Source organism: Anthonomus grandis, chromosome 2, assembly GCF_022605725.1.
Source record: "Anthonomus grandis grandis chromosome 2, icAntGran1.3, whole genome shotgun sequence".
NCBI lineage: Eukaryota > Metazoa > Arthropoda > Insecta > Coleoptera > Curculionidae > Anthonomus > Anthonomus grandis.
Genome location: NC_065547.1, coordinates 7,434,549 through 7,462,007, shown reverse-complemented (window position 1 = coordinate 7,462,007; position 27,459 = coordinate 7,434,549). Strand labels below are relative to the sequence as shown.

The following is a 27,459-nucleotide window of genomic DNA, read 5'->3' as shown; positions in this document are numbered from 1 at the left end:
GGCAGAAGGTCTATTCGTGATGCTTCAGAAACCTATATGATTCCGAAATCAACCATCAGCGATAAGTTAAAAAATAAGCACAGTAAAAAACAAGGTGGGCAAACTGCACTCTCGGCAGAGGATGAAAGATTTTTGGCAGAGGGAATTCAAAAATTTGGTGAATGGGACTTTCCCCTCACACGATCCGATATACGACATGTTGTCAGGAGCTATTTGGATCGTAAGGGAATGAGGATACCGAAGTTCCGAGATAATATGCCAGGGCAAGAGTGGTTTTATTGTTTTTTGAATCGAAACAAGCGTCTAACTGAGCGACTCGCACAAAACATTAAACGTGTCAGAGCAAACGTGAATAGAGAAACTATTGTGGAATATTTTTCGAATTTGAGGGACACGTTGGAGGGAGTGCCAGATATGAACATCGTCAATTACGATGAAACTAACATGAGTGATGACCCGGGTCGTGTTAAAGTGTTGTGTCGTAAAGGCTCAAAACGAGCGGAGAGAATAATGAATTCAAGTAAAAGCAGCATCTCTATCATGATTGCTATTTCTGCATCTGGCCAATTACTACCGCCTTACACATTTATATCCCACGTGGGTGGAAGGGGGAATAGAAGGCGCTTTCTACAACCGTACAAAAAGCGGATGGTTCGACGGGCCCACCTTTGAAGACTGGTTTGATAAGATTGCGTTGCCATATTTGAAAAATCTCCAAGGCTAAAAAATAATAATAGGCGACAATCTGTCAAGCCATGTGTCTTTACATGTTCTTGAGGAATGTGAAAGATTTAATCTAAGATTCGTTCTATTTCCGCCGGTCGGGATTTCGAGGATGTGGAATCTTTCCCTTGAATCCGGAGATAGTGTTAAACAAAATTCCAGTTCCAAACGCTTAGGATGATGTTCCTGATGAATGGTCTGAAACGTTCGTTGGCTTACTTCAAGATAAACGATTTACTGAAGAACCGACGCGTAGAAAAGACAAAAAGCTCAATGTGGCTCCCGGAAAAGCTATACAACATCCAAACAGAAGGATCTCCTCTTCATCATCAGATTCATCCATATGAACTAGATCTGTCAAATGAGGATAAAGCCGATGAACGATTTGATGGTGAATGCGAAAAAGAAAATGAACTTGATGGAGAAAATAATCAAAGCGGAAATAATAACGAAGTCCAGGGTGCTTTTGAGGATCCAAAAGCCGCAATTATAACAACTGACACCTTTGTCATAGTAAAATTGACCTACTTAAGGACAATAAAAAACTATGTCGCCTGTGTCAAGGAAGTTTTGGATCAAGATACATATATGGTTTATTTTCTGAGAAAGCACGAATCTTCCAAGACAGGAGATTATTATACTTACCCCCAAACTAAAGATGAAAGTGTCATTGAAAGACGTCAACTAATGCTTATTCTCAGATCTGTAAAAGACGCACGAAGGGGCCGATATCAATTTAAATTTCCGAGTAATATAAGCACTTCTTAGAATAATATATTATTATAATAATTAAATAATATGTTTTTTTTTTATTTCTTGTGAGAATATGTTTTCAGTTAACAAAGGAGTTTGGTTTATTTATTTTGTGAACAAATGCTTATGAATATATCTTATGTTTCTCAATTTTTGTGTCCGACTACACCCCAATGCATGTCAAAATTCGAATATAAGCAAAAACAATAGGTGTCCAAATTCACCCCACACATAGGGGTGAATTCGGACACTATTTAGGTGAAAAAAAATATATTAAGAAATAAGAATTTTTTTTTTCTTGTGTGGAATGAATCGACAAAAGACATAAGAAATGTATTTATTTTTTTGAGATTTTTAAAAAAATAAATGTAGCTGCTATTTGGAAAAATACCGGAACACATTTCTGACAGGGCACAGACAAATATTTGTCAGAAAATAAAAAATATATAATGTCATATGTTAAAATCTATCTAAAAAGAAGTCATTTACTTCATAGTAGCCTCTTGCAACCAACAATTTTTAAACCCTTTTCCTAAAGACTCTATTACATTGCACTTCCTTAATATCCGCTGGAAGATGATTAAACATTTTTTTACCATCAAATACAAATGACCTTTTTATTAATGAGTTTAAGGGTACAGGCAAAATCACATCATTAGCCCTTCTGCTGCTATAATGGTGCCTATCTCCAACATTGAGATCTCTGTACTTTTTGTGAATTAAGCACACCGTTTCCAGTATAAATAAAGAAGGCAACGTAAGGATTTTGTGAGTAATAAAAAATTCTCTACATTAATCTCTTATAGCTACTTTGCAAATATATCTGATAGCCCTCTTTTGCAAGATAAAAACACTCATAAATAATTGATTGGTACACGCACCCCAAAAACACAAACCATACCTCAGATGTGACTCAATCAGTGCAAGATAGGCATTCCTGGCCTTACCAAACTCTACTTCTCTTGTTATGATTTTAAGGACATAACAATTAGACGCCAACTTGTTGCACAATAATGTGATATGACTTTCAAACTTCAATTTGTTGTCAAGACTTATTCCCAAGAACTTATTCTCATTTAAATTATTTAAATCAATGTTTCCAAGGCAAACTCTGCTCAAACTGCATTTAAAGTTCATGACATTTGTTTTAAGAACATTCACACCATTTTTTAATTTTGGCTAAATCCCTATTTACTGTATTATTTAGGTTTTCAACACTAACATCATGCCAAAGTACCGTTGCATCATCTGCAAATTGAATAAATATACCTTGTATATCAAGGTTTGCCATATCATTTATATATATCAAAAACAAAATGGGACCCAACACTGATCCCTGTGGGACACCATGTGAAACAGGCTGCTGTTTTAAGGAGGAACCACCTGAGGAAACACTTTGATACCTATCCTTCAAATACGATGCGAACCATTGCAGAGCCGGCCTCCGAAAACCATAACGCTCAAGCTTCCACAGCAGTATTCCGTGATCAACGCAATCAAAGGCCTTGGTCAGATCACAGAACACTGCCGCAGCCAACCCGCCACTGTTCAGTCCCAAAAAGAGGGATTCTAGGAATGAGAAAATAGCGTCAGACGTTCCCTTACCTTCCTGGAATCCAAGTTGTTCGCTTCCAATTATATTTTTTTGGGTCAAATAGGACATCATCCAGCTCTTTACTAGTCTTTCAATAATTTTGGAAAGTTTTGACAGCAGTGCTATGGGTCTATAATTAGAGGGAGACTCTGGATCACCTCCTTTAAATAATGGAATTACTTTAGCTATCTTAAGGCAATCCGGAAATGTACCTGTGGTAAAAGAGTGATTTATGGCACTAACCAATACCTCCAATGTGCAATCAGGCAAGTTAAGGAAATGCTGTACAGTTAGACCATCATAGCTAAAAGACTTTTTTTTCTTAATTTCCCTAAAGGTAGATTTAATTTCCGCAATATCAACAGGCAGGAAAAAGAATGAATCAAGCTCAGCAGGACGATGAAGATACTGCTGATAATTAGAGTCGCCCTGGATTTTATTTGCCAAGTTTCTACCAATAGTACGGTAGAAGTCATTTAGTTTGTCAGGCCTAATATTTGTTCCCAAACATGATGAATCTCCCTGCTTCCCCCTCAACTCATTAACTATCTTCCAAGCTTCTCTTTGAATATTGCTTGAATTACTTATTCTTTTTTTATGATAACTTTCTTTAGCTTTTTTAATAATTGCTAATTTAAAAATGCATTATTATTAATTAAAAATTTACGAATATAGTGTAGGCACCTGAAGTTTCTTGCAGAGGTTTGAATACCTTTGGTAAACCATTTCTTTCTTGATTTTTTCTTTAATAATCTAATCGGAAAGGCTTTATTAATATGTTCACACAAAATTTTATGAAAAAATGTTAGTGGTTAAAATTCGCTGCCAGTCACAATAAATACTTAGTTGCGAGAATCTACCATAATTGCTATATATTCTGCCCTTCTTCTTATCTTTTATTTCAGTTTTATTACATAAGTTACAGTTACCTGACACGGCTACATGATCTGATCTGAGAGCCTAGAATTTACAATTTTACACAAAAAATTTTCTTCATTATTATTATATATAGAACAAACATAATCAATTTGAGTGGCGGAATGGGCAGTGATCCGGGTAGGACCCTCAAACATTACATTTAAATCGTAAGACTTTAATAGATATACAGTAAATTGGTGTTATTATTTCAAAGGTCTAGTAAGTCAACGTTAAAATCACCACACAAAATTATCCTAGAACTAACATTTACGCCACTCAATAAAACTTCTAACTTAAAGTACTTAAACGAGAAATCACCTACACTAGCGCCAGGAGTTCTATATAAACATATAATGTACAAGTTTCCAGTCTTACTATGATATAATAAACATGACATATGTATAATAGATAATTCAAACACCTTGTCTTCATTTATAATAACGATCAAGAGAATAGTGAATAAACAATGATCACAGAAGTAGCGAGATTACTACTTGTACGTGAATATGAATTTAAAAGTTTTACAGAGTTAATCTTATCTAAAATTTAATGACTACGATATAATGTTCAAAACATAGATCAAGATCGAGTATGTCCAATTCGGTAATTTTTAAGGTCTATATCGAGGTAGTATGTCATGTCCAGGTTTGTGTGATTTTATTTGCTTTCTTTTCAATTTTACATGGATTTGCTAAAGATTATGTTTTAAAGAAAAGCATATTTATATATCATAGTATGTTACATATTATGATTTAATATATTATTAAACGTTTCTCTGTCCGTCCGCTGTATCCAGTCTTTCACATAAAATTTAAAATTTTTTTGATTTATTTTATCTTTTATATGCCCCGGAACCAAATTATAAATCTTAGAGATATAGAATCTAAAATATCGCTGACCAATAGTTTTTTCATTTCGTGGAACTACAGCGCTTTGATTTTGAGCTCGAGTAGCATATGAATGATTCACATGTTCAACTGAGATTTTCCTTTTATGAAGATTTAAAAGTAACTTTTGAACATATAATTGTTTTAAGTCAAATATACCAGCAAGATTGTATAGCTGATCAGATGGAAACAGTTTGTCTTTATCATAGATTATTTTTAAAATCCATTTTTGAACAACTTCAATGGAGGACATATGGCAATTTCTTAATCCACCCCATCCGCTGAGTCCATAATTTAAATGTGATTGTACCAGAGCAAAGTACAATGTTTTTAAGTGTTTAATATCCATAAAATCCTTAAGTCGTTTAAACTTAGATATCAAGCCTCTTAATTTGTTTGTAAGTTCACCTGCATGTATATCCCATTTTAAGTGCCGGTCTAATGTTATACCTAAATACTTTATGGAATTTGCTTCTGGTATCTCAAAATGGGAGTTTATATTAAGAGGACCCATCAGAGGCAAGTTATTAGTGTAAGATGTAAATGTCAAATACTTTGTTTTAGAGGCGTTTAAAGACAGTCTGTTTGATTGAAACCAAGAGGAAATTTTTCTAAAATCAGCTTCAGCGTTCTGTTTTAAAGAATTCCATGAATTTTCTGAATAACATATGGCAGTGTCATCAGCGTAGCTTACTATTTCCCCCAAAATATCAATCTTAAGTAAGTCATTTACATATAATATAAATAATAATGGGCCAAGTACAGTGCCTTGGGGTACCCCACAGGTTATGTCTGCGAAGGAGCTTTGTACTTCATCGATCTTGACAAGTTGTTTTCTATTTTTTAAATAACTTTCAACTAGTTTATGAACTATTCCTCTAATGCCGTAACAATTTAGTTTATCTAACAAGATTTTGTGATTAACAGTATCGAAGGCTTTAGAGAGGTCAACAAAGATACAGAGTGATGGTTTAGATTTATCTAAGTTTTCATATAAATAATTTGTTAAATGTATAATTGCATCTTCTGTTGACATTTTTTCTCGAAAGCCAAACTGTTTGTTTGAAAGAATGGAGTTCTTTGTTAGAAATGACACTAACCGATTTTTAAAAATTTTTTCATAAATTTTAGCTATACTGGAAATTAGAGAGATTGGTCTGTAGTTGTTAAGGTCTTCTTCCAGGCCAGTTTTGTGTAGAGGTGTGATCATACCAATTTTTAAAATTTCGGGAAAGATACCTGTATTGAAGGACATATTTATTAAATATGCTAGCACATGTGCTATTTCAATTTTTATTTCTTTCAGGGTTTCGGCCTTAATGCCATCAACACCTGGCGATTTGCCTTTTTTTAACCTGTCAATGATCTCTATGACCTCAGTGGGCGTCGTTTCCCTTAGAAACATCGATTGATGAATATGATGGTTTTCGTTAGACTTATAAACATAGGTATTCGTTATTTTTATAGTATTTGCAAGTGTTTGCCCTATTTCACTAAAATATTCATTAAACTGGTTTGCTATATTTTGTTTGTCTTCCAGTATTTCACCATTTGTAAGCTTAATTTTACTAATATTTCCCTTGTTCTTTTTTTTATTACTACATATGGCATTAACGCAATTCCAGAGGGCTTTAGTTTTATTTTTGTTGCCTCTAATTGTATTTTGTACAAAGTCCCTTTTTGCTCCCTTAATAAGTTTTTTTATCTCATTATTGAATGTTTTATATCTTTCCTTTAGTTCTTCATTATTTGGTTCTCTTTTACACTGTAGATATAAACTATTTTTTTCATTTATTTTTCTTAGTAAACCTTTCGTAATCCATTTACTTTTTCCGTTTTTCCTGTTACTTATTTTAATTAATTCTGTATGTTTTTCAATTTTCCCAACTAAAATATCCATAAACATCCTTGTTGCCACTTCCGTGTCTCTTATACCATATATCAATTGCCAGTCTTCCATTTCTAAGTCATTTCTTAATGCCTCATAGTTAATATATTTCTTTGTTTTCACTAAATGACTATTATTATTTGCATCCTCATCCTTTAAGCTTAAATTCAAAATAATTGGAAAATGATCTGTAAGATCATATTTCAAAATAAAAGACGTAGGAATTTTTGAAATATCCTCATTACAAATTTTAACCAAAAAATGATCTAGACAGGTTTTTGACTCCGGTCTGGTAAATTTATTAATATACGAAACAAAATGATAGGAATTTATTATATTTTTATATTCCTCACTTTCCCTTTTCATTGATAACAAATCTATATTTATATCACCAGTAATTACATGGTTTTTTATATTCTTTCTCTGTTCGAGATAGTGGGCAAAATCATTATTAAATTGATCTTTATTTATACTGGGAGATTTATATATACAAGTTATTAAAAGCATATTTGTTAAAGGGGTAGTTATTTCCAATTCTATTGATTTTACTTGACCAATGAATTCAAATTTATGTTTTTGTGATACGTGTTCTTTTACAAAAATAATTATTCCATCACATTTATTTAAAATGCCTCTATTATATATTATATTATATCCATTCATCCGATAAACTGTTTCATCAAAGACATAATGTGTTTCTGAGAGAACAATGACATCAAAATTAAATGAAAATTGGTCCAGCAGACATTGTAGATTATCAAAATTTTGATTTATACTTCTAATATTCAATTGCAAAATATTAAAATTACTATTTGGCAAAATATGGTCATTCAAATCACTTGGGTTTTCTATTTCTGATGTGTCAATTTTTAAATATGTATAGTCCCTGATATAATTATCCATGTCAATGAAAGAAATGCTTTTATCTCATGCCAATAAAACACTTTAGACCTGATAGAATTTAGAAATAAATAAATAAAATAAAAAAGGCTAAAAAACGCTTAAAGGACTTACAACGTACAACCAACACAGATTCTAAAACAATAACCAAAATATACAAAAAACAAAATTAAATATAAAATATAATTATGTCCTTGCAGAATTCTCCCTCCAACAGTCTTAAAAGTGCAACAAGTTACGAACGTAAAGCCTACACAGATCTTAAAACCAAAAAAATTTGAAGTAAACAAATAATAAAATTTAGAGTTCAAAACCTATATACAAATTACAGTTTCAAAACTCTTAGACAAAAAAAAAAAAACTATTCTAATTTTTTTTATCAAAATCCCTATTTTATAATTTAAATATAATTTTTGACTATTTAATAATTTAAATAGTCAAATTTACTTAATTCTACAAAATGCATTCTATCTCTTAGCCTTGAATGCATATAAATTATAGAACCCCCATGTAGCATATTTACACGACAATACCTGTTTAACAATGTTGCAAACCTGACAATAATGTTTATTTAACCAGTGCTCACAAAGTAAAACAAAGTCCGGATAGCCCAGGCAGTCCAAAAATATAAGAAGTTCATCGATCTCATTTTTTAGAGATTGGACATTGAGAAAAACTAGGGAGTAATTTGTAAGTTGAGGGTGCTTTTTGCTAAAAAAATGTCATTGTCATTATTTGAGTTAAGTATAAATATAGTAGAAATATATATCAACGATAAATAGAATGTATACCAGGTGCACCGATTATCTTAAAAAATTGCTTTATAAATTTTATATAGTGAGAACTTATTATAATCTATAAATGATTAACTGAGTCAATTCTAAGATATGGTTTTTCAAGAGCCAGAGATTACTTAAGGATTCCTAGTAGTTTAAAAAATATAAATGTAAAATATTTTTATGTACCTATTTAGCACCAAAAACTTCTGCTTTTTATAGTAAAGGAAGTGAGGAATAAATCACAATTTGGCAAATAATGTAATTCACAATCATGCCAAAATCATGTTCACAATCATTACCAAAATCTCGCCAAATTTTTCTGATAATATTGTTGTATCTTGTAAAATATGTAAAAACAAATGTTATACCACTGTTTGAAAGCAAATTTTGGTTTGTTTTTTTCTCTTTTTTTATTATTATGCAGTCTAGGTCTTTAACACGGTTTTTTGGTGAAGAACAATTCGAGGTTAGGATTTATCACAATAGTTTAGGAGTACCTAATTGAGTAGGTTTATTAAAAACAAGAAAAGAAATGGAAACAACTTTTCTTTGAAATTTTAACGCACACAGGTGTTTTTTGTACACCTAGATGCTAGGTTAAAACAAATAAAAGTAGTAATAAGATTTTTTTTGTTTGTTCTGTTAACTTATGATCTTAATTTTAACAAATGTGGTAAAAGAGCGCCAGAATGTACTGATCCCTCTAAACAAATTAAAACATTTTTTGAAGTTTCGAAAAACCACTTTCCTCATAGACCACTAATGACCAACAAAAAACTAAGGCAGCATAAATTTCTCAAACTTACAGACCTTTTCTGATTTGAAAAATGTAAACCATCATAATCAGGTGCTTACCAGAATTATCGTCTCCTGTTCCAAAAATATTCGCTCCGTTCATAAATCCCCAATTGGTACCACCGTGCATCATATACAAATTAAAGCTGGATTTCCACATTAGTATGTCCTCTAAAACTGCTTCGAATTTGCCGACAGTTCTTTCATGGTGTTTTTCCGTATAATGATCAAACCAGCCGGTCCAGTATTCCATGACCATTAAAGGTTTATTTGGCTGATGGGCTTTCAGTAAAGCCAGTTCTACCGAGGCTTCTTCTTGAAAGTTTGCTGTGGCCAACACATCCGGTAGGGTACCTATAAAAATTAAAAATCTAACATTTTCTCTATAAATATGACCCTTTTAACCACCTTGGAACCCATTACTGGGCGTATCAGAAGTAAACAGCAGCTCAACAATCCCATTTTCCCTATAAATGTGCTTCAGTGCTTCAAGGTAAGCAGTGTCAATAGGTTTCCCTTCTTCCTTAACATTTCCATATTCATTTTCGATTTGGAGGGCTATAATGGGACCTCCCTTTGTAAACTGTAGAGGCTCAACTAAGGCGAGTAGTTTTTTAAAATATCTTTTCACATAGAACATATATTTTGAGTCAGAGGTGCGAATTTTCAGGTCTTTGTGACGTAGGAGCCAACTTGGTAATCTAGGAAAGAGAACACACTGCGGTTAGCACATAGAAAAGTATGTTATTAGTAGAGTGAATCTATATGGTCATTCTTATTAATTTATTGAAAATAGAAACAACAATTTTAGTGAAGAAATAGTCTATACTTGCAGTGGAGTAGTATGTTAAGGCAAAATGAAAAATATACAATCTCCCGAGTGGAGTTATTTTTTCTTTTTGTGAAAGAATAGGAACTAGTTAAAAAATCTCAACATGTTTTGGACACAGCAGTGTCCATCATCAAAGTGACATTGGTATGTTGGAGTGACATAAAAAGTAATCCAACATATTCACTAACCAGTGCACCAATCCATCAGTCTTTTAGACCTTAGAGTGATGTAATTCAAACAGGAACTTGGCTGAACTAGACATTTGGTTTAACCCAGAGTGCTTCAGGAGTTTGAAACCCAAAAATGTCACCCTGATGTCTAAAAAACTGACGGATTGGTGATCTGGTGGTCACTTTGTTGTGAGTTTTGATGTAAACCTAAACCCCCTGTCCCCTTGATGATGTACACTGCTGTGTCCAAAGCATGTTGGGATTTTTTAGCTAGTTCCTTTTCTTTTACAAAAAGAATACAGAATAATTTTGCCTAAAAATGTTAAATAATGGTGATTACAAATAAGTAGATAAACAAAATTAACATCAATAGAAATGAAAGAGTAACGACATATTATGGAGTAGGTCCCAGAGAAATTTAATCATGAATATAATCTAAAGAAGGTACTTCAACAGGATTTAAAAGTAAAGATATGGTATAATAAACAATATAAATGACTGTGTACTTTCTGATAAAGAAATTACAATAAGTAGGTATACATCTGTGAGAAGTTTCATATTTTTATATGATTATGTGCATACAATCCCCTGTTGCAAATATTTGCTTACACATATCAATAATTTTAGTACATTGGCTTAGAGTCTGACAGATCAAATTTTCTTTTTATCAGCACCAGATAGATTCAGGTAGAATAAATGGACAATAATTCTTCGTTTTCCAGTTTGACAATATAATAATATAATAATAATAATAATAATAATTTTCTTTCTTTATTGCTTTCAAGATCTAAATAAAATAGACAATAGCAACGTCACAAAACAAACAAAATTAAAATTTGATAACATCTACACAGTACATACTGCTAATAAAAATAATAAGAACAAAAAGATAATGTTGGACATAATAATGGGTGCATTACCTTACCACTTGTATCTCAAGTATGATACATTATGAAGATAAATAAATTAGTAAATAAACCCTTAATATTAATCATAATACACATTAAAATTGTAAATCGAAACTATAGATACACTTGGTCAACAGATACCTTGCGTCTTTCCTAAACTTCATGATATTTTTCTCTTGCCTTAGGGCGAGAGGTAATCTATTATATGTTTTAATAGCAGCAAAGGCAGGAGATCTTTGAAAAAAGGCAGAGTGATGAGTTGGGACACTCAGTTCAGCTCTCCCCCTTGTCACAATAGACATACCCTCAGCATAATGATCTTCATTAGTTTAAAAAAGATGCAGGTGTTTCTTTGCAAAAATAGCTAACATAAGAATGTACAGAGCTGGAACAGTGAGTAGACCAAGCTTAATAAAATAAGTCCTACAAGACGTTTGTGGTGTGAGTCTGAGCATGCATCTTATGATGCGTTTTTGTGCTATAAAGACTGACACGGCGTCAGTTGAAGATCCCTAAAACATCACACTATAAGTGATTAGAGATTGGACCGATGCATAGTAAAGTTGCTTCAGACAATTTAGGGAAAGCTCTTCTCGTAGACGCCTTATTAACGCGCAGAAACTATTTAGTTTTTTGCCAAGAGTGTCTATGTGTGGGATCCATGTGAGACAGGAGTCAATTTGTATACCAAGGAATTTTAAGGAAGCTACCTCTCGAAGAGACTTTTTTCAAACTTAGGGACAGTAGGGAATTTTGAGGTAAAGTTTTGGGGAATGTTAGTAGCCCGTAAACATATGTACCATTACCAGAGCCAAGGCAAACTGTTTGTTCCCTCTGATCTAAATAAGAGGCTATAAGTCTGGCACAGTTTCCCCTCAGTCCACAATTTTCAAGGATTGACAGCAGTAGACCATGGTTGATTGTGTCGACTGCTTTCGATAAATCGAAAAAGAGTCCGGCAACTTTTTCTTTTTTGTTAACATTTTCAATCACAAAGGATATAAGCTTGAAAACTGCCAACTGGGTTGAATGATTGGGCCTAAAACCAGACTGGCTATCTGAAAGAATAGTTTGCCTTTTTAAAAAGTTCATAATACGGATATAAATGACTCGCTCAAAGATTTTTGATATTGAAGGAGAGATATTGGTCGATAGTTTTCTACATCCTGCTCATCACCCTTATTTTTAAAATCTGGAAGAACTTTCGCCTTTTTTAGTTTAGATGGAAAGATTCCCATGTGCAGATAGGCATTTATTATGTGAGCTAGAGGCACATTTATATGGTGACTAGCTTTTTTGAGTATGTTTATTGGTATTTCATCAAGACCAGCAGAGTATTTATTTGGCAAGGCCGATAGAATATGCTGAACTTCCTTTGAATCCGTGGGAAAGAGGAAAATAGTGGGGATGTGACTTCCTTTAGGCAATTGACCAGAAAATGAAGGAGTAAGAGATGAAGCATTAAATTTCTTCAAAAATATGTTGGCTATCTCATCCAAATTTTCAATAATTTCATTATTGCTAGAATTTAGAGTGACAGGTTTAGATGACTTTGACTTATTTATCTTTTTGACTTATTTTGACTAAGAATAACGTTGATGAATCTATGCAATCATTGGGTCAGTGCTTAGATACAATTCACCATTATTCAAAAAAAATGGTTTAAAATTAAACCCAAAAAAATCGGCTGTTATTTACATTGGCCCCTTGGCATCATGGTCTCGTATGAACTGTGATCTTGTGATAGATAGTGAAAAAATTCTGAATTTAAAAGAACACAAAAACTTAGGTGTAACTTTTGATACAAATTTGAGGTTTAAAACACAAGTATCTAAAGTAGTTCAAAGAGCATATATGTCCCTGAGAAATTTGTATAAAAGTAAGGATCTATTAAGTATTACACTAAAAAGGCAGCTTTGTGAAGCTCTAATTTTATCACATTGTAATTACTCTAATTTTGTTTATGGACCATGTCTTGATGCTTCTAGTAGGTACAAACTGCAAAAAATACAGAACTCTTGCATTCGCTTTGTTTATGGGTTGAGAGGAAGGGATCATGTAACTTGCAAGCTAAAAGAATTGAAGTGGCTTAATGTGCAAAATAGAGAAAAACTTCATTACTGCAGTTTCCTATTCAAACTTTTAAAAAACAATAGTCCCTTCTACTTACGAAATAAACTTAAAACAGGAACTACCAGACATAATCGAACAACACGCACGGTTTTAAAATTTGATATCCCCCGACATAGCACTGCGATTTTTCAAAGATCATTTTCTTTCTGTGCTTCAAAGCTAATAAATAAATATATTATTAGTCACTGTACTAATAAGTCTTTCCAATCCTTTAAAAATAACCTAAAAAAGATATTGATTGAAAGCCAACAATAAATATCGAGAAAAATAGCAATAATATAAAGTAATACCTTAGAATTAAACAGTCAACTGGATAATTTTATTTCAACTTTTTTTAAGATTGTTTTTTTTTTTTGAATTTTATTTCTATTGTTCTATTTAATTTTTTAATAAGTATTTGTATTGTTAAATCGGTCATGCATATATATAGTATTATGATGTCAAGTAGTCGTTAAGCTGTAAAATTTGTATTTTTCTTTGTAAGTTATAGTTAATTTTTTTTTTTTTGTCTTCTGTATATTTTAACATTTTCTATTAGTAACTACTTAATAATTATTTGTTTTTGTGATAGTAATAATATTATTGTAATATTTATGTGTACTCGGTTAAGTTAACAGCATGCTGCCCTTCGCCGAGTATAAAATAAAGGCCTTTTTATTTATTTATTTATTTATTTGAGCATTGATATATTATTGAAGCATAATTGCTGATTAATTTGACTGTGTGGCCCCCAAAGTTTGGATCGGTTTGTCGATGTTTTTAATAAAATTGTTTTTATGTTTTACTGCTTGTATTATTTTTCCTTTCTGTCCTTTTATATAACTAGACAAGTATCCACCATAATATACTGTTGTAATTAAAATGGAATGCTGTAAATTACAAAAAAACAATGAACCAATATTAAGTGTGATATTGAGATTATGTAATGAAATTACGTAAATGAAACTGCAAAACAGCAAATCAAAGAAGACCCATTTCGTTTGTGGTCATACAATAATTCAAAACATTCAAGGTTTAGTCGAATTTCTAACACCATGATTTACAACAGTATAAATATTATTAATACTGAACAAATCGTTGTTGTTTTCAGAAATCATTTAATAACATGGTCGACTAAGATGACCTAGATGTCATATTTCCTTTAATTGCAGCTTACTAAAGCAGAGGAGCTCGATCCAATAAACTTAAAAGCTCATTCTATCTCTATTCATGCTATGTGTACTACACATAACACTTTAAGTAATGACTTTCATATTTGCTCTATCCACAAGCACTTTACCTCAGACTCCCTAGAAAGGAAAAAAAAACATGCTTTATTGTTATTAACAAAGAAAAATTGTTCTAAACAAAGCTACCTTAAATTACTACCACTAAACTTAACCACTACACCCCATAAACACTCGAGTTCTAAAACAAACATCAGAAAACAATACATAAGAACAGCAGAAAAAAAATACATAAAAAGTAAATTAAAATTCCACAATTATCCCCTCAAGTATAAGACAGCAAAGAATTCTAACTATACAAACAAATCAAATAAAATTCAAATACTGTAAACTTACACTTAGGGAAAATTAGAATATGTCGACGTAGTATTCATCCAGTGAATAGTAACATTTTTCGGTCAAAAGTATTTTCAATTTACGTTTAAAAGTGTCAATACATGTTGCCCCCCTGATTCCACCTGATAAACGATTGAAAATTTTGATTCCCTCGTAGAAAATAGATTTTTTAGTTAATGTGGAGGAGGGGATTGGAAGATTTAGATCGCTCACTTGACGCGTTAAGTATCTTGGATTTGGGGTTATAAATTTAAAGCGGTTTGCAAAAAGTAAGCAGGCCACTTCCTGAATGTAGAGGGAGAAGACAGTGTGTATGCCCAGCCTAACAAATAATGGGCGACAGGAATCTCTTGGTTTAGCCCCACAGATGTAACGTACAGCACGCTTCTGTAAAACAAGCAGCATTTGCAGAAGGTAGGCAGCTGCATTACCCCAGAAGCAAATGGCATACCTAAGGTGGGATTCAATTAATGAAAAATATACAGATCTTCCAAACTCCATGCCAAGCTCCAGGGTAGCCACTCTGACTGCAAAACCACCTGCAGACACCTTTTTGCAAGTACCAAGGATATGCTCTTCGAATCTGAGTTCTCTGTCAATGAATATACCCAAAAATTTTGTATTATCAAACTGCTGAACTACTGAATTAGAAAAAGGCACGTGGTCTAGAGCACACTTAAAACACAATAATTTGGTTTTTTGAGGATTTAGTGACAGCAAGTTTGATTCAAACCAGAGATTTACTGCCTGAAGATCAGTTGCTAATGTAGTTCGCAGAGTATCTGTGTCTGGGCTGTGCCAAAGAAGTGTGGTATCATCGGCAAATAGAGTAAATTTCCCCCGTACATTAAGATTGGTAAGATCATTTATGTATAGGAGAAAAAGTATAGGCCCCAAAACTGAACCCTGAGGAACTCCCAAGGTGATAGGATGGTAATCAGAGTACTTAGATCCTACAAGCACTCATTGTTGCCGATCTTGCAGATAGGAAGCAAACCAAGAAGATGAAACGCCCCGAAATCCATAATGATGAAGCTTCCGCAGTAGAATCCTATGGCAGACACAATCGAAAGCCTTCGACAAATCACAAAAAACTGCCGCCAAAACTCCACCATCATTTATCTGGGAGTAAAGCTCATGAAAAAAATTAAACATGGCATCATTGGTACTGGTATTTTTACGGAAGCCAAATTGAAGTCTGGTGAGGATGTTTTTGGACTTTAAAAAAGACATTATTCGATTTTTAACCAGTTTTTCGATTACCTTTGGTAGCGTAGACAAGAGAGAGATGGGGCGAAAGTTGGAAGGATTATCAAGAGCTCCACCCTTGTGAATTGGGATAACTTTAACTGATTTTAGGCAAGATGGAAATATCCCCTTGCTCCAAGAAAGGTGAATTGCGTCAACTAGTGCCTTTAGCGCCGTTTCTGGAAGGTTGAGAAAAATCTTAGCTGAAAGGTTGTCTTCTCCAGTTGAATTTTTTTCAGTATACAGAATATCCTTGAGTTCGTTTAGGTTTGTAGGTATAACGAAGAAGGAATTTGGAACATGAATGGCTGGCATAAAGGAAAGAGGATCCACTGAAGGGTTCAAATTTTGCTGAAGTTGTAGAGCAATATTAAAAAAAAAAATGTTAAAATCATTGGGAGAGACTTCAGGGCATTGTCTTGACTGCTTACCACAATTGTGACGAATATCATTAATAATTTTCCAACTCTCCTTATATTTGTTAGATGAACCACTTAAACGGTTGGAGTAGTAAGTTTGCTTAGAGATTCTTATCAGACGACGATACAAGGCTCGGTAAGGATTGAAATACGAGCCCTGTCTCAGTGAAGTTGGCTCCACCCCCAAAACATGATATTTCTGCATTTATTTAAGGGCTAATTAAAATTTTATTTCAAATATATAATTTTTGGTATCTTTAAATGTTTATCGCAAGAGAACAAAACCGACGCAGCTATTTTTCAAGCGTTTTTATTTCAAAAGTATTTTCTTTGGAAAATGACTTCTGTCTTACAAAATACGTGATGAAAACATCTTACCTAAGTTGAATGGTGCGTTTATGCGCTTCGATAAAATAAATAATAATATTTTAAATTGCTAAGAAGCCGATTTTGACATTTAAATCAACTTTGTTATTAACAACACCAATGCATGGTGTTGTTTCCAAATGCTTCTCAAAACGCTGACAGTATTTACAAATCCAGGTGTACAACTCAAAATAATATTAAATTGTAAAAAACAACGGGATCTACTGCTCAAAAACCCAGAATTGAAAGCCGACCACGATATTGCAACACCAACTTAAGAGCCTTAAAATGGATTATCAAGGGAACTGGGCATGATAATTATAATGAATTAAAAATATTGTGTTATTAATTAGACAACCACAAAAGAGTTTTCAAGAACAAATTGTCACTGAGCTGCCCAAAAATTGGGATTTAAAACTTACAAGGTAGGCTTAATTTTTTTTTAATTATTCGTTTTTAATTATTTTTTTTAGGAAAAAGGGACACTCTTACTAACAAAGATTCAGCAGAAAACAGACTAGCGTGGGCTAAAGAATACAAATTACGGTCTTCGAACCAATGGAACTCCATTATTTGGAGTGATGAAGCCAGGTCTGAAGTATGCGTGAGTGATAATAGGAATCGCGCTATAAAAACTAAAGAAGAAGCGTTTCAGAATGAGTATCTTAAAAAAAGTTAAGTTTCTGGTTTTTGTTATGAAGGGCCATGTCAGCAAGTGAAGTAAGAAACTTACACTTTGTCGAAGGTATAATGAATGCTGAGAAGTACATTAATGAACTTCAAAATACCCCAAATGTTAGAAAACATTATTTCAGCTTTAAAATGGACGTCGAGTAGTCCAGACCTATCGCCGATTGAAACCTTGTGGCATCTCATGCCGAAACAGCTTAGATCGAATCCCGCAAGAACCGTTCCAGAATTACGAATCTCCAAGAAATTTGGAACAGTTTTACACCAGATGACTGCCAAATATTAGTTGACCCTATGTCAAGACGTATAAAAGCAGTAATCAGTCGAAAAGTCGATGTAACGCCGTGCTGATTTGCTGCTATTTGGTTTCGTTGATTTTTATTATTAATTATACCTTAATTGGCAGTTTTTTTGAGATATTTTTTCTCTGTTACAAAATATGTCGTATTTTAGGCTAATATTAAATAAAAAATATCGAATATTATCAGAAGTACATTTTAGTTTTTAATACATTTCGGCTAATATGACAAATTTCATAAACAAACGTAGTTTTAATAGTTGGGCCAACTTCACCGAGACAGAGCTCGTAGTTATGAAAAACTGGAGTCAGTGAACTTTCTTATTGTGTGAAGAGATCTCAGATTTCTTGAAGATACTTTCAAACCCCTCGTGAACCAAGACTTTATAGGTTTGGATTTCGGTTTGATTTTAATCATTGGGAAGGAAGCATCAAAGAGCTTAACAATTTTTGTGTGAAAGGAAGATAGATCGAAAATAGAATTCCAAGACTCAAGAGCTGAAATTTGACGAAACTTATTGAAGTTATTAATACCAAAAATTCGACCATATCGCTGTGCAGATACACTACATATTTCTTTTGTATATTTGCTATTTTACATAATATAAACTCGTGGTCTGATAAAGCAGAATTTGCGACTGTACACTCCACGGAGTCATCTGGAAAATTAGAACAAATATAGTCAATAGTGGAGCTTGTTGACTGTGTTATACAAGTAGAATCTTTTACATGCATATGTATATTTAATGCCCCCATTAGATGATCGAGGCGCAGAGTAAAGACAGAATTTTTATCATTAAATTTGATATTAAAGTCACCTGTAAGAACTACGTAAGCCGCCAATGGAATTTCAAATAAAAGTGCCTCTAATTTTAAAAAGAATTCGCTGCAGTCTCCTAGAGGAGATCTATAAATACAAATTACATACAAGTTTATGGATTTGGAGTAAATTACAGTAAATTCAAAAGTTATTTCCTTTAGGAGATGGTTAAATTTATCTACCTGTTGAAAAGAGTTGTGTTCTAAAAAGTTTTTACATAATAATATCATACATCTACCATGAGCAGACAAAATCCGACAAAATAACATAATTTGGTAGATCAATAAGCTCACCCCGCGGTTTAAGCCAGTGCTCAGTAAGTAATAAAATACTAGGATAGTTTAAGTCATGCAAAAAGAGTGAAAGTTCACTAGTTTTATGTCGCAGAGATTGAATATTTAACAACATTAGAGTTAGTTGGCTAGGTAAGGAGATACATCTCTTTTATATGCAGTGTACCTAATATGTATATATATATGTATTATATTCCCTTCTCCATCTAACTTGCCTGTTAAAATTATTTTAATTTTGTGTCCTGATTATTTATTTATATTGTATTTATATATGTCTAAATTGTTTGGTGATATGGGGGCCATTTGCTTTGTTACATTTGTATCTGTATTAGTCTCTGATGAATTGTAAGTATTTAAGGTTTTAAGTTGTAAGTCAAGTAAGTTTTTATTTTGCTAATTTACATAATATTTTTAGTGTTTAGTCTAATTTGTTGTTTACAGACTGTACTTCGGTCTTAATGAGGGGTCTTACATTAAACATCAGCAAAACAAATTTAATTATGTTTGAGGCTATATTGCTGGTCCTTCATTAAATGGGGAACAAATCACAAATAAAGAGTTGTGATGCTTAGAAAGAGGTTGGCATCTGGCTGTTATGCCATAAGACCCGTTTGCAGTGAACTAGATGGAGATTCAGCAAAAAATGTTTATTTTGCATTAGTTGAGTCACATATGAGATCTGGTATCTAGTTTTGGGGTTTTGCAAGTCTGTATCTCTTGCAGTCACTTTTTGTTTTGCAGAAGCAGCCTATAAGATTTTTATGTGAGGTAGGTTTTGGGGACCACTGTAAGCCACTTTTTATTCAAGAAGGAATACTAACATTAACTTTGGAGTTAGCTCGTAAGAATTACAGTGAGGTTAATGAGTCTCACATGAATACACATACAACAAGATTTAATTTTAATAACTTGGGCCTGTGCATTCCCAAAAGTGCTCTTGCAAAACATTCAATCATCTATGAGGGCACCAAAATATACAATTACTTGCCTCTAGATTATTTATTTATTTAATCAATATACAGGTTCAACCCCATTACAAAAAATATATATATTTCTGAAAAATAAATAAAAGCTAGACTACCTAACCAGTAATTACTAATCAACAATAATTATCAGACTAAATATTAATACCACCTTAATTAAACTTTTTTACAAGTAGTTATAATAATCTCTCAAAATCTGAACAATTAACAATGCAAAATTAGCTAAGAAAAAACAAAATATATTATTATTAATGACAATGATCAAATTTAATGTACTTCAAATTATTAATCATAAACCAGATTTATATCAAAAAAACAAAATCCTACAAACTCTTAATAAGACTCCTAAAATGCAATAGGGAAATTCCCAAAATTTTAATTCCATTAGAGTTTACTAGCCTCAAGGCTCTTTCAACAGGCGAGTGCATAGCATAGCTTAGAGGCACGATGATGAGGCAAAGAAAACAATCAATTTACCCTCAGATTATGGTGTAGAATATTAAATGAAATTTTCTTAAGTAGTTCGGGACAAATCACAAGGCCATTCAAAAGTTTATAACTAAACATTAAATCATTCTCAGTGCATCTCTTAAGTAAACTTTGCATATTCATTGCTTCATCCTAACAATGGTCATTAGGAACTGGAATGTGAAGTTTATAAAGGCACAATCATAGAAATTTATTTTGAATTCTCTCCAGTGCCATACAATTATTCATGTAAAGAGGAGACCAAATTATTGATCCATACTCCAACAAAGAGACAACAAGTGATATGTACATTACAACCTTTTGCAAGTATTAACCGACAGGTCTTTACAATTGCGCAGGACAAATCCGAGGACCTTAGATGCTTTAAAATAGTATTCACATGAGTATTAAAATTCAATTGTTCATCAAAGAAGATACCAAGGCCTTTACTATTTCAGTGTACCTAAGATTAACATTATCAATAGTATAGGAGGAAATTACCTGTTTGTTTCTTTTGTAGAAACTAATGTAACTGCATGTACCCACATTCAAAGCCAGACTATTACCAACACACCATTCACACAAACTATTCAGATCATCTTGCAAGAGAACCATGTCTTGTTCTAAACTGATCACCCTTTAAAACTTTAAATCATCAGCAAATAACAAAAAATTACTATTTTCAAAGCAAACCAAAATATCATTAATGAAAATATTGAACAACAGGGGAGAACAATGACAACCCTGTGGAACCCCAGAGGTCACACTGATAAGGTGTTACCTAGCATCACCAATTTGTACCTGCTGAAATCTGTCAGAAAGAAAACTCGCAAACCAGGCCACCAAACAATCTGAAAAGCCAAAAAGTCTCAATTTTTCTACTAAAAAGCTATAGTTGACACTGTCAAATGCCTTGGAAAGTCTGTATATATTGCATCCACTTGTTCACCCCTCTCCAAAGCACTTAACAGAGCACCCTGATACAACAACAAGTTTGTAATAGCGGACTTGCCACAACTGAAGCCATGCTGTTCACTTAACAGAACTTTTGGAATGGCAGACTGTATGCACACACTCCTGTAATTGATCATTTCATTAGCAGCACCATATTTAAATATCTGCATAATAAAACTGACTTTTCCACTGGGATGGAAAAACTGTCAAGTCTAATGACCTACTGAATAAAGTAAAGAGGGGATAGGAGGGGAAATACTTGTTTTGTTGTCTATGGCATGTACATATCTATGTATTGTATTGGCTATTTTATTGCCAACAAATACATTTTATTATTTTATCATTATCAGTGTTGATATTTGTTTCACTTTGTCAATTGATTTTATTTATTTTTTTTGTCTGCTTTTGTATTGGTTTTATCATTGTGACAATTTTAGGTTATGTTTTTTATTTCTCCTCCAGCTTTGTAAATAAGGGTGTAATACAAATGCCTTCTACAAGTGCAGTTCATAGTTTTAATTCCCATGAATCTTCTTGGTACCCAGATGAAGTTAAAAGCATCATCGATGCATTTTTACACATGTCAGAAAACAATAAAAGAACAATAAAAACCTTTTTATTCAATCAAAATTTTGATATGGATATTGATCCCGGCTCTCAGTCAGATTCATTTAACTAAAATCAATTTTCCCTTCACATTAATGTCAGGAGTAAATAATTTAAAGATCATCTTTTGGTATCTAAGAAGTATAAACTCTAATAGGGGCAACTTAATAAACCTAATTTACAAAGAAATCCCTGACATTTTTTTAATAAATCAATCATGGCTGAAAACCTCTGATAACTTTAAACTAAATTCTTACAACATAGTTAGGCAAGATAGAAATGATGGTTATGGCGGAGTGGTCACATGTATCAAAAATAATCTGATCTTTAAGACAATTAAATCTTTTTCTTCCGACCATATACAATATATGATAATTGAGATAGGTAAATTGCAAGTTGTTAACTTTTATTGTAACTCACATAATCACATTAATGAGGACATCCTTAATGATCTGATTTCTTTTAACCCTAAAAATATTGTTATAATGGGAGATTTTAATTCTCATTCTCCCTTGTGGGATAAAGCTACACCCAATAAAGGAGGCAGAATAATAAATGATTTTATCTCAAACAACTTGGACTTGTAATCATTAATGATGGTTCACCAACACTTTTTCAACTGTCCCTGTCATTGCCAAGTGCTGTAGACTGAACTATGGTAAGCGGAAATTTAGCTTTACAAGCAACTTGGAACACCATCAGGGATTGTGGAAACAGTGACCACTTTCCCATACGTTTTATACTTAACAACCATGACAATAATGACTTACATAACATCATTAGGTCCTATAATATTAGAAACTTCAAAAAAGTGGATTGGGAAAGTTTTCATGATAAAGTGTTAATAGCCCTTTCAGATTTGAATTACAACCTGTCTTATAACGAATTAATTGATCATATAAACATAGTAGCCGATCAGGTAATCCCTATTAAAACAGTTGGCACGTTTAAAAAAAGGGGTAATCCGTGGTGGGATGTTGATTGTACATCCTGGATCAGAGAAAGAAAAACGGCCATAGCAACATTTAATAATAACTCATCAATAGAAAATTTTATTGCAGCCAAAAAGGCCATAGCCATTACTAGAAAAAAATTAAACAATAAAAAAAAGGAAAAGTTTAGACTATTTTGTGAAACTTTAAATAGAAATTCTAGCATTAAATATGTTTGGAAGAAGGTCAAAAAATTTAACAACAACTCTAAAGTAAACCGATTTAATGTTACAATTTCAGACAACTTTAAACAATTGATCCTTAATAATATGACAGTTGTAAACGTAGACCCCAACTTTAACTTTGTTCGGGACAATGATACTGAGAACATAAAGCTTTTTTCATTAAATGAGTTAAATCTAGCCCTAAAAAATAAAAAATCATCTGCATCAGGTATGGATGACATGTCATATCAAATGTTCAAATTCTTACCATTTAAAGCAAAGCAAATTCTCCTGAATATTTACAATAACATTTTGATGGGGGGTGAAATACCTATATCTTGGAAAAAATTCAATGTCGACAAAATTAAAAATCTCCAAGTGCCTGGTTTATTGTGTAATTTAATTTTTAATCTCCTGACGGAACGGTCTTTATTTTGTAGGGGTAATGATGGGTCTTTTTTAGGACCAGTTCGATCAACTACGGGGGTACCACAGGGCTCCCACCTAAGTACATTTTATTCAACATATATATAAGGGACATTTTTAATTTAAATCTGGCAGAAGCATCTATAATTGGGTATGCTGATGATCTGGCAGTAATTATTAAGGGTAAAAATGTCACTTCCATGGTGAATAAAATAAATAATGCCCTAGAGCGCATACACTTATTTCTCAGTGAACATAAATGTCTCTTATAACAAAAGCGAGGCAATTTGGTTTACTAGAGGGAGGAGAAGCAATGCCCCACCACCTATACAATTCAACAATTCAATTATTTCTTATAAACGACAGGTAAAATATCTGGGTGTAATTCTACATGAAAACCTAAAATGGGCACCTCATATTATTAATATTACTAATAAAGCCAAAAAATCATTAAATGTCCTAAGAGCACTTTGTAGGGTATGGTGGGGTGCTGACCCAAAAACCCTCCTAATTGTCTTCTTTGCTTTAGTACAATCCCATCTGGATTTTAGATCAATTTTTTTCAAGCCTTGTTCAAACACTGCACTCAATAGATTAGATGTGGTTTTTTATGAAGGCTTACGTATATGTCTGGGATGTATGCATTCTACCCCTAAGGTTGCACTTTTGGCAGAAGCATCTGTCATGGATCTAGAACACAGAAGAAAGATAATTGCCCTTAAATTCATTTCTAAAATCCTATCTATAACAAATCACCCGACTATACAAATAATAAATAATATCCGAATGAAAGTAATCCATAGACCAGAATTCTGGAATGGGAACAAAATGCCATATTTAGTGGAAGCATTACAATCTTATAGGCCACATTTAAAATCAATTTATAGGAGTCCAACTTTTCCCTGTTATGAGATTGACTTTCCTATTCCTTGCGAACCTTTAAAACCCAGATATCTTAACTGTTAAAAAGGGGATGGTATATATTTCAGGAAATAATTGGAGATCAGCAGCATGGATTCACCAGAGGTCGTTCTGTGGATACAAACTTGTTTGTTTTTAGCAACTATATCTTCAAATCTTTTGCCGACGGTAATGAAACACATGCGATATACACGGACTTTAGTAAGGCCTTCGATAGGGTCAATCATAATATTCTTATCTCTCATATTTCAGATCTCGGCATCAGCGGATCTCTTTTACTTTGGATCAAGTCTTATCTGATGGATAGAGAGCAGCGTGTTAAAATTGGTGGTTTTTTGTCCAACCCATTTTTGACAACTTCAGGGGTCCCTCAGGGCTCCCATTTGGGACCATTGTTAATCAGTCTCTTTATCAATCACCTCGGCTCCCTACTGGAGTCTGAGTTTTTGCTCTTCGCTGATGATTTGAAAATTTTTCGGCGGATTTCCTCCTCTCAGGATCAGTTGGTGCTTCAGAGAGATATAAACAGAGTGTTTTCCTGGTGTAAGTCGAATGAAATGTCATTGAATGTTAAGAAATGTGGGTTTATGAGGTTTACTCGTTTAAGGGTCTCCCCTCTTTGTCAATATGTTATTGATGGTATCCCCTTGAAGGAGCTTGACTCAGTCAAGGATTTGGGTGTCTTTCTGGACCCGAGTCTTACTTCCCCCCACCACTTCGAAAATACTGTAAATAGAGCTAATAAACTGCTTGGTTTTATCAAAAGATCTTGCAAAGACTTTTTATCAGGTTTGCCAGATATACTCTTATGAAGTCAGGCCTGGATCTTACCTGTTCAGAGACCATGTCCTACCTGAGCATAAACTCCTTATCAAGTAGAAGGCAGTTCTTTGATGTTTGCTTTGCATTTAAGGTTCTGAATGGTATTGTTAGAAGTCCGGAATGTCTGTGCCTTTTCTCTTTGCATGTATCTTCTTACACAACATGAGGTCAGGCGCTTCTCCACATTCCCTTTTGCAGAACATCCTATCTACTAAACAGTCCTATAAATAGAATAGCTTCTACAGTGAATAGATTTGCAAAAGATCTTGATTTTTTCAGTACATCTTTAAATAAATTTAAGTCATCAGCTAGGGCAACTATCTTGGGATAGTGCCCTACTCCCACTCTTTGTATTATGTTTAGCACAGTATTGTTTATTAGTATTATAGTTTTTACTTAAGACTACTGTTAATTATTAATTACTGTTAATTATTAAGTACTTGAAATGTTATGTACGTTGATGAATAAATAAATAAATAAATAAATAATATCTAAAAACATATTTGCGGCAGAATCCAACAAATTAAAAGCCCAATATACATTTATTTTTTCTGATGCATCAAAAAAATGTGAAAGGGTGGGGTTTGGCATATCCATCCCCTCTTTGAATTATAAATTCTCACAAATACTCCCCAACAATTTAAGTATATATAAAGCAGAAATAATTGCAATACATGATGCCATTAAAACTGCTATTGACCAAAAAATAAAAAATGCGATAGTCTTTTCAGATTCAAAGGGAGCCATATAAAAACTCTGCAACCCTTCCTTTGCAGCTATCTCCGAACATTGGGTTTTGTCTACAAAAAGGCTGATTGTCACAACTAACAAAAATGATTATAACATCAAATTATCCTGGATTCCAGGACACTCTGGTATAACCGGAAATACGGAGGCAGATACTCTGGCCAAAATTGGGACAGACTTAAATATTCGTAGAAAAATATTATATGACATAAAAGATATTTTTAATCCTCTTAAGCAAGAAATTTCAAATGTCTTCAAAAATAAATGGAAAGCTTTGGTTACAACGAAACATCACGGCCGATACAAGACAAAGCTATAGTCACAAGCTAAACAGAACGAGCAAAGTTGTAATATAAGAAGATATTTCGGAGATTCCTGCATGGTCCAGAGCCAGACAAAGGAGTCTCTCCCAAATCGGGCTGGCAATTGCCTTGCAGCAAAGCCATCAACTAAACAAGACAAGGGTGTAATACACTCTTTTGAATTGATTTTTTGAATTTCAAATATCCCAGGCAGTTCATTATCCGTTTAGAGAAGTTAAAATGTACAGGAGCAACAGTTTAAACAATAAATAAATAAACAAAACAAAAATGTAAACAAACACAGGAGTTTGACTGCTGTCTGACAGTATTGACAGTTTGACGTTGACACTATTCACATTTATAACCACTGTTGCCTAACCTAATATTTTTTTGAAGACTAAACAGACTAACTGCCTAAAAACCTCAAATTTCTTACCCTCCAAACTCCCATTCCGCACAAATATACGGCCCCGGCCTCAAAATAACCAACAGATCCTCCTCCCGCGCCAACTTAAGAAACGCCTCCAGGTCCAAAAAGACACTCAACTCGTTTTCCTCGACGTTTCGCCCGAAATCGAATCGACCATCTTCAGGCTCGTGCGCGTTCCAGGGCACGTAAGTTTCCACACAATTCAAACCGGCCGAGCGGTACTTTCGCAAACGATCACGCCAATATCGCGGATGTACCCGGAAATAATGCAGGGCGCCACTGAACAATTTTATCGGTTTTTTATTTAATGAAAATTGTGGCGTTTCGTCACTTAAGCCGCTCGTAATACCCTCGAATGTTAAGTAATCGTATAAAGTTGGTAAAATGTCGTCTTCCATAGCGTACAGAGGGTACCGGACGAGCTGAATAAAGGCACGTGATTGCCCGGGAAACGAAAGTGAGAACTTGACAAGGAAATTTGATAAATTGACGCCGCCCGGCCGATTTCTATTTAGTTATATCAGTGGGCGGGCATTGGCCACCGGTTGTCCTTGTCTGACGCATTACGAAGTTGTACATTAAAGGGAGATGGGTGTATGAACGAAATACAGTCTTACAGTGAAACAAATATGCAGGCAGTGGCGCACCGATTTATTTAAATTAAGCGG

The 27,459-nt window shown here is 33.3% G+C and overlaps 1 protein-coding gene across 1 annotated transcript in view; it reads right to left on the bottom strand.

Annotated features, from left to right (window-relative positions):
- The window catches only part of LOC126748065 (beta-galactosidase-1-like protein 2), a 29,443-nt gene extending 2,159 nt beyond the window's left edge, over positions 1-27,284 (bottom strand). The window contains exons 1-3 of the mRNA XM_050457077.1: positions 26,798-27,284; positions 9,646-9,938; positions 9,298-9,591 (exon numbers count right to left, since the gene is read on the bottom strand). Coding sequence (XP_050313034.1) covers positions 9,298-9,591; positions 9,646-9,938; positions 26,798-27,189 — 979 coding nt within the window. The 5' untranslated portion in view covers positions 27,190-27,284. The remainder of the gene's footprint in view (positions 1-9,297; positions 9,592-9,645; positions 9,939-26,797) is intronic.
- Positions 27,285-27,459: the final 175 nt, after the last annotated feature.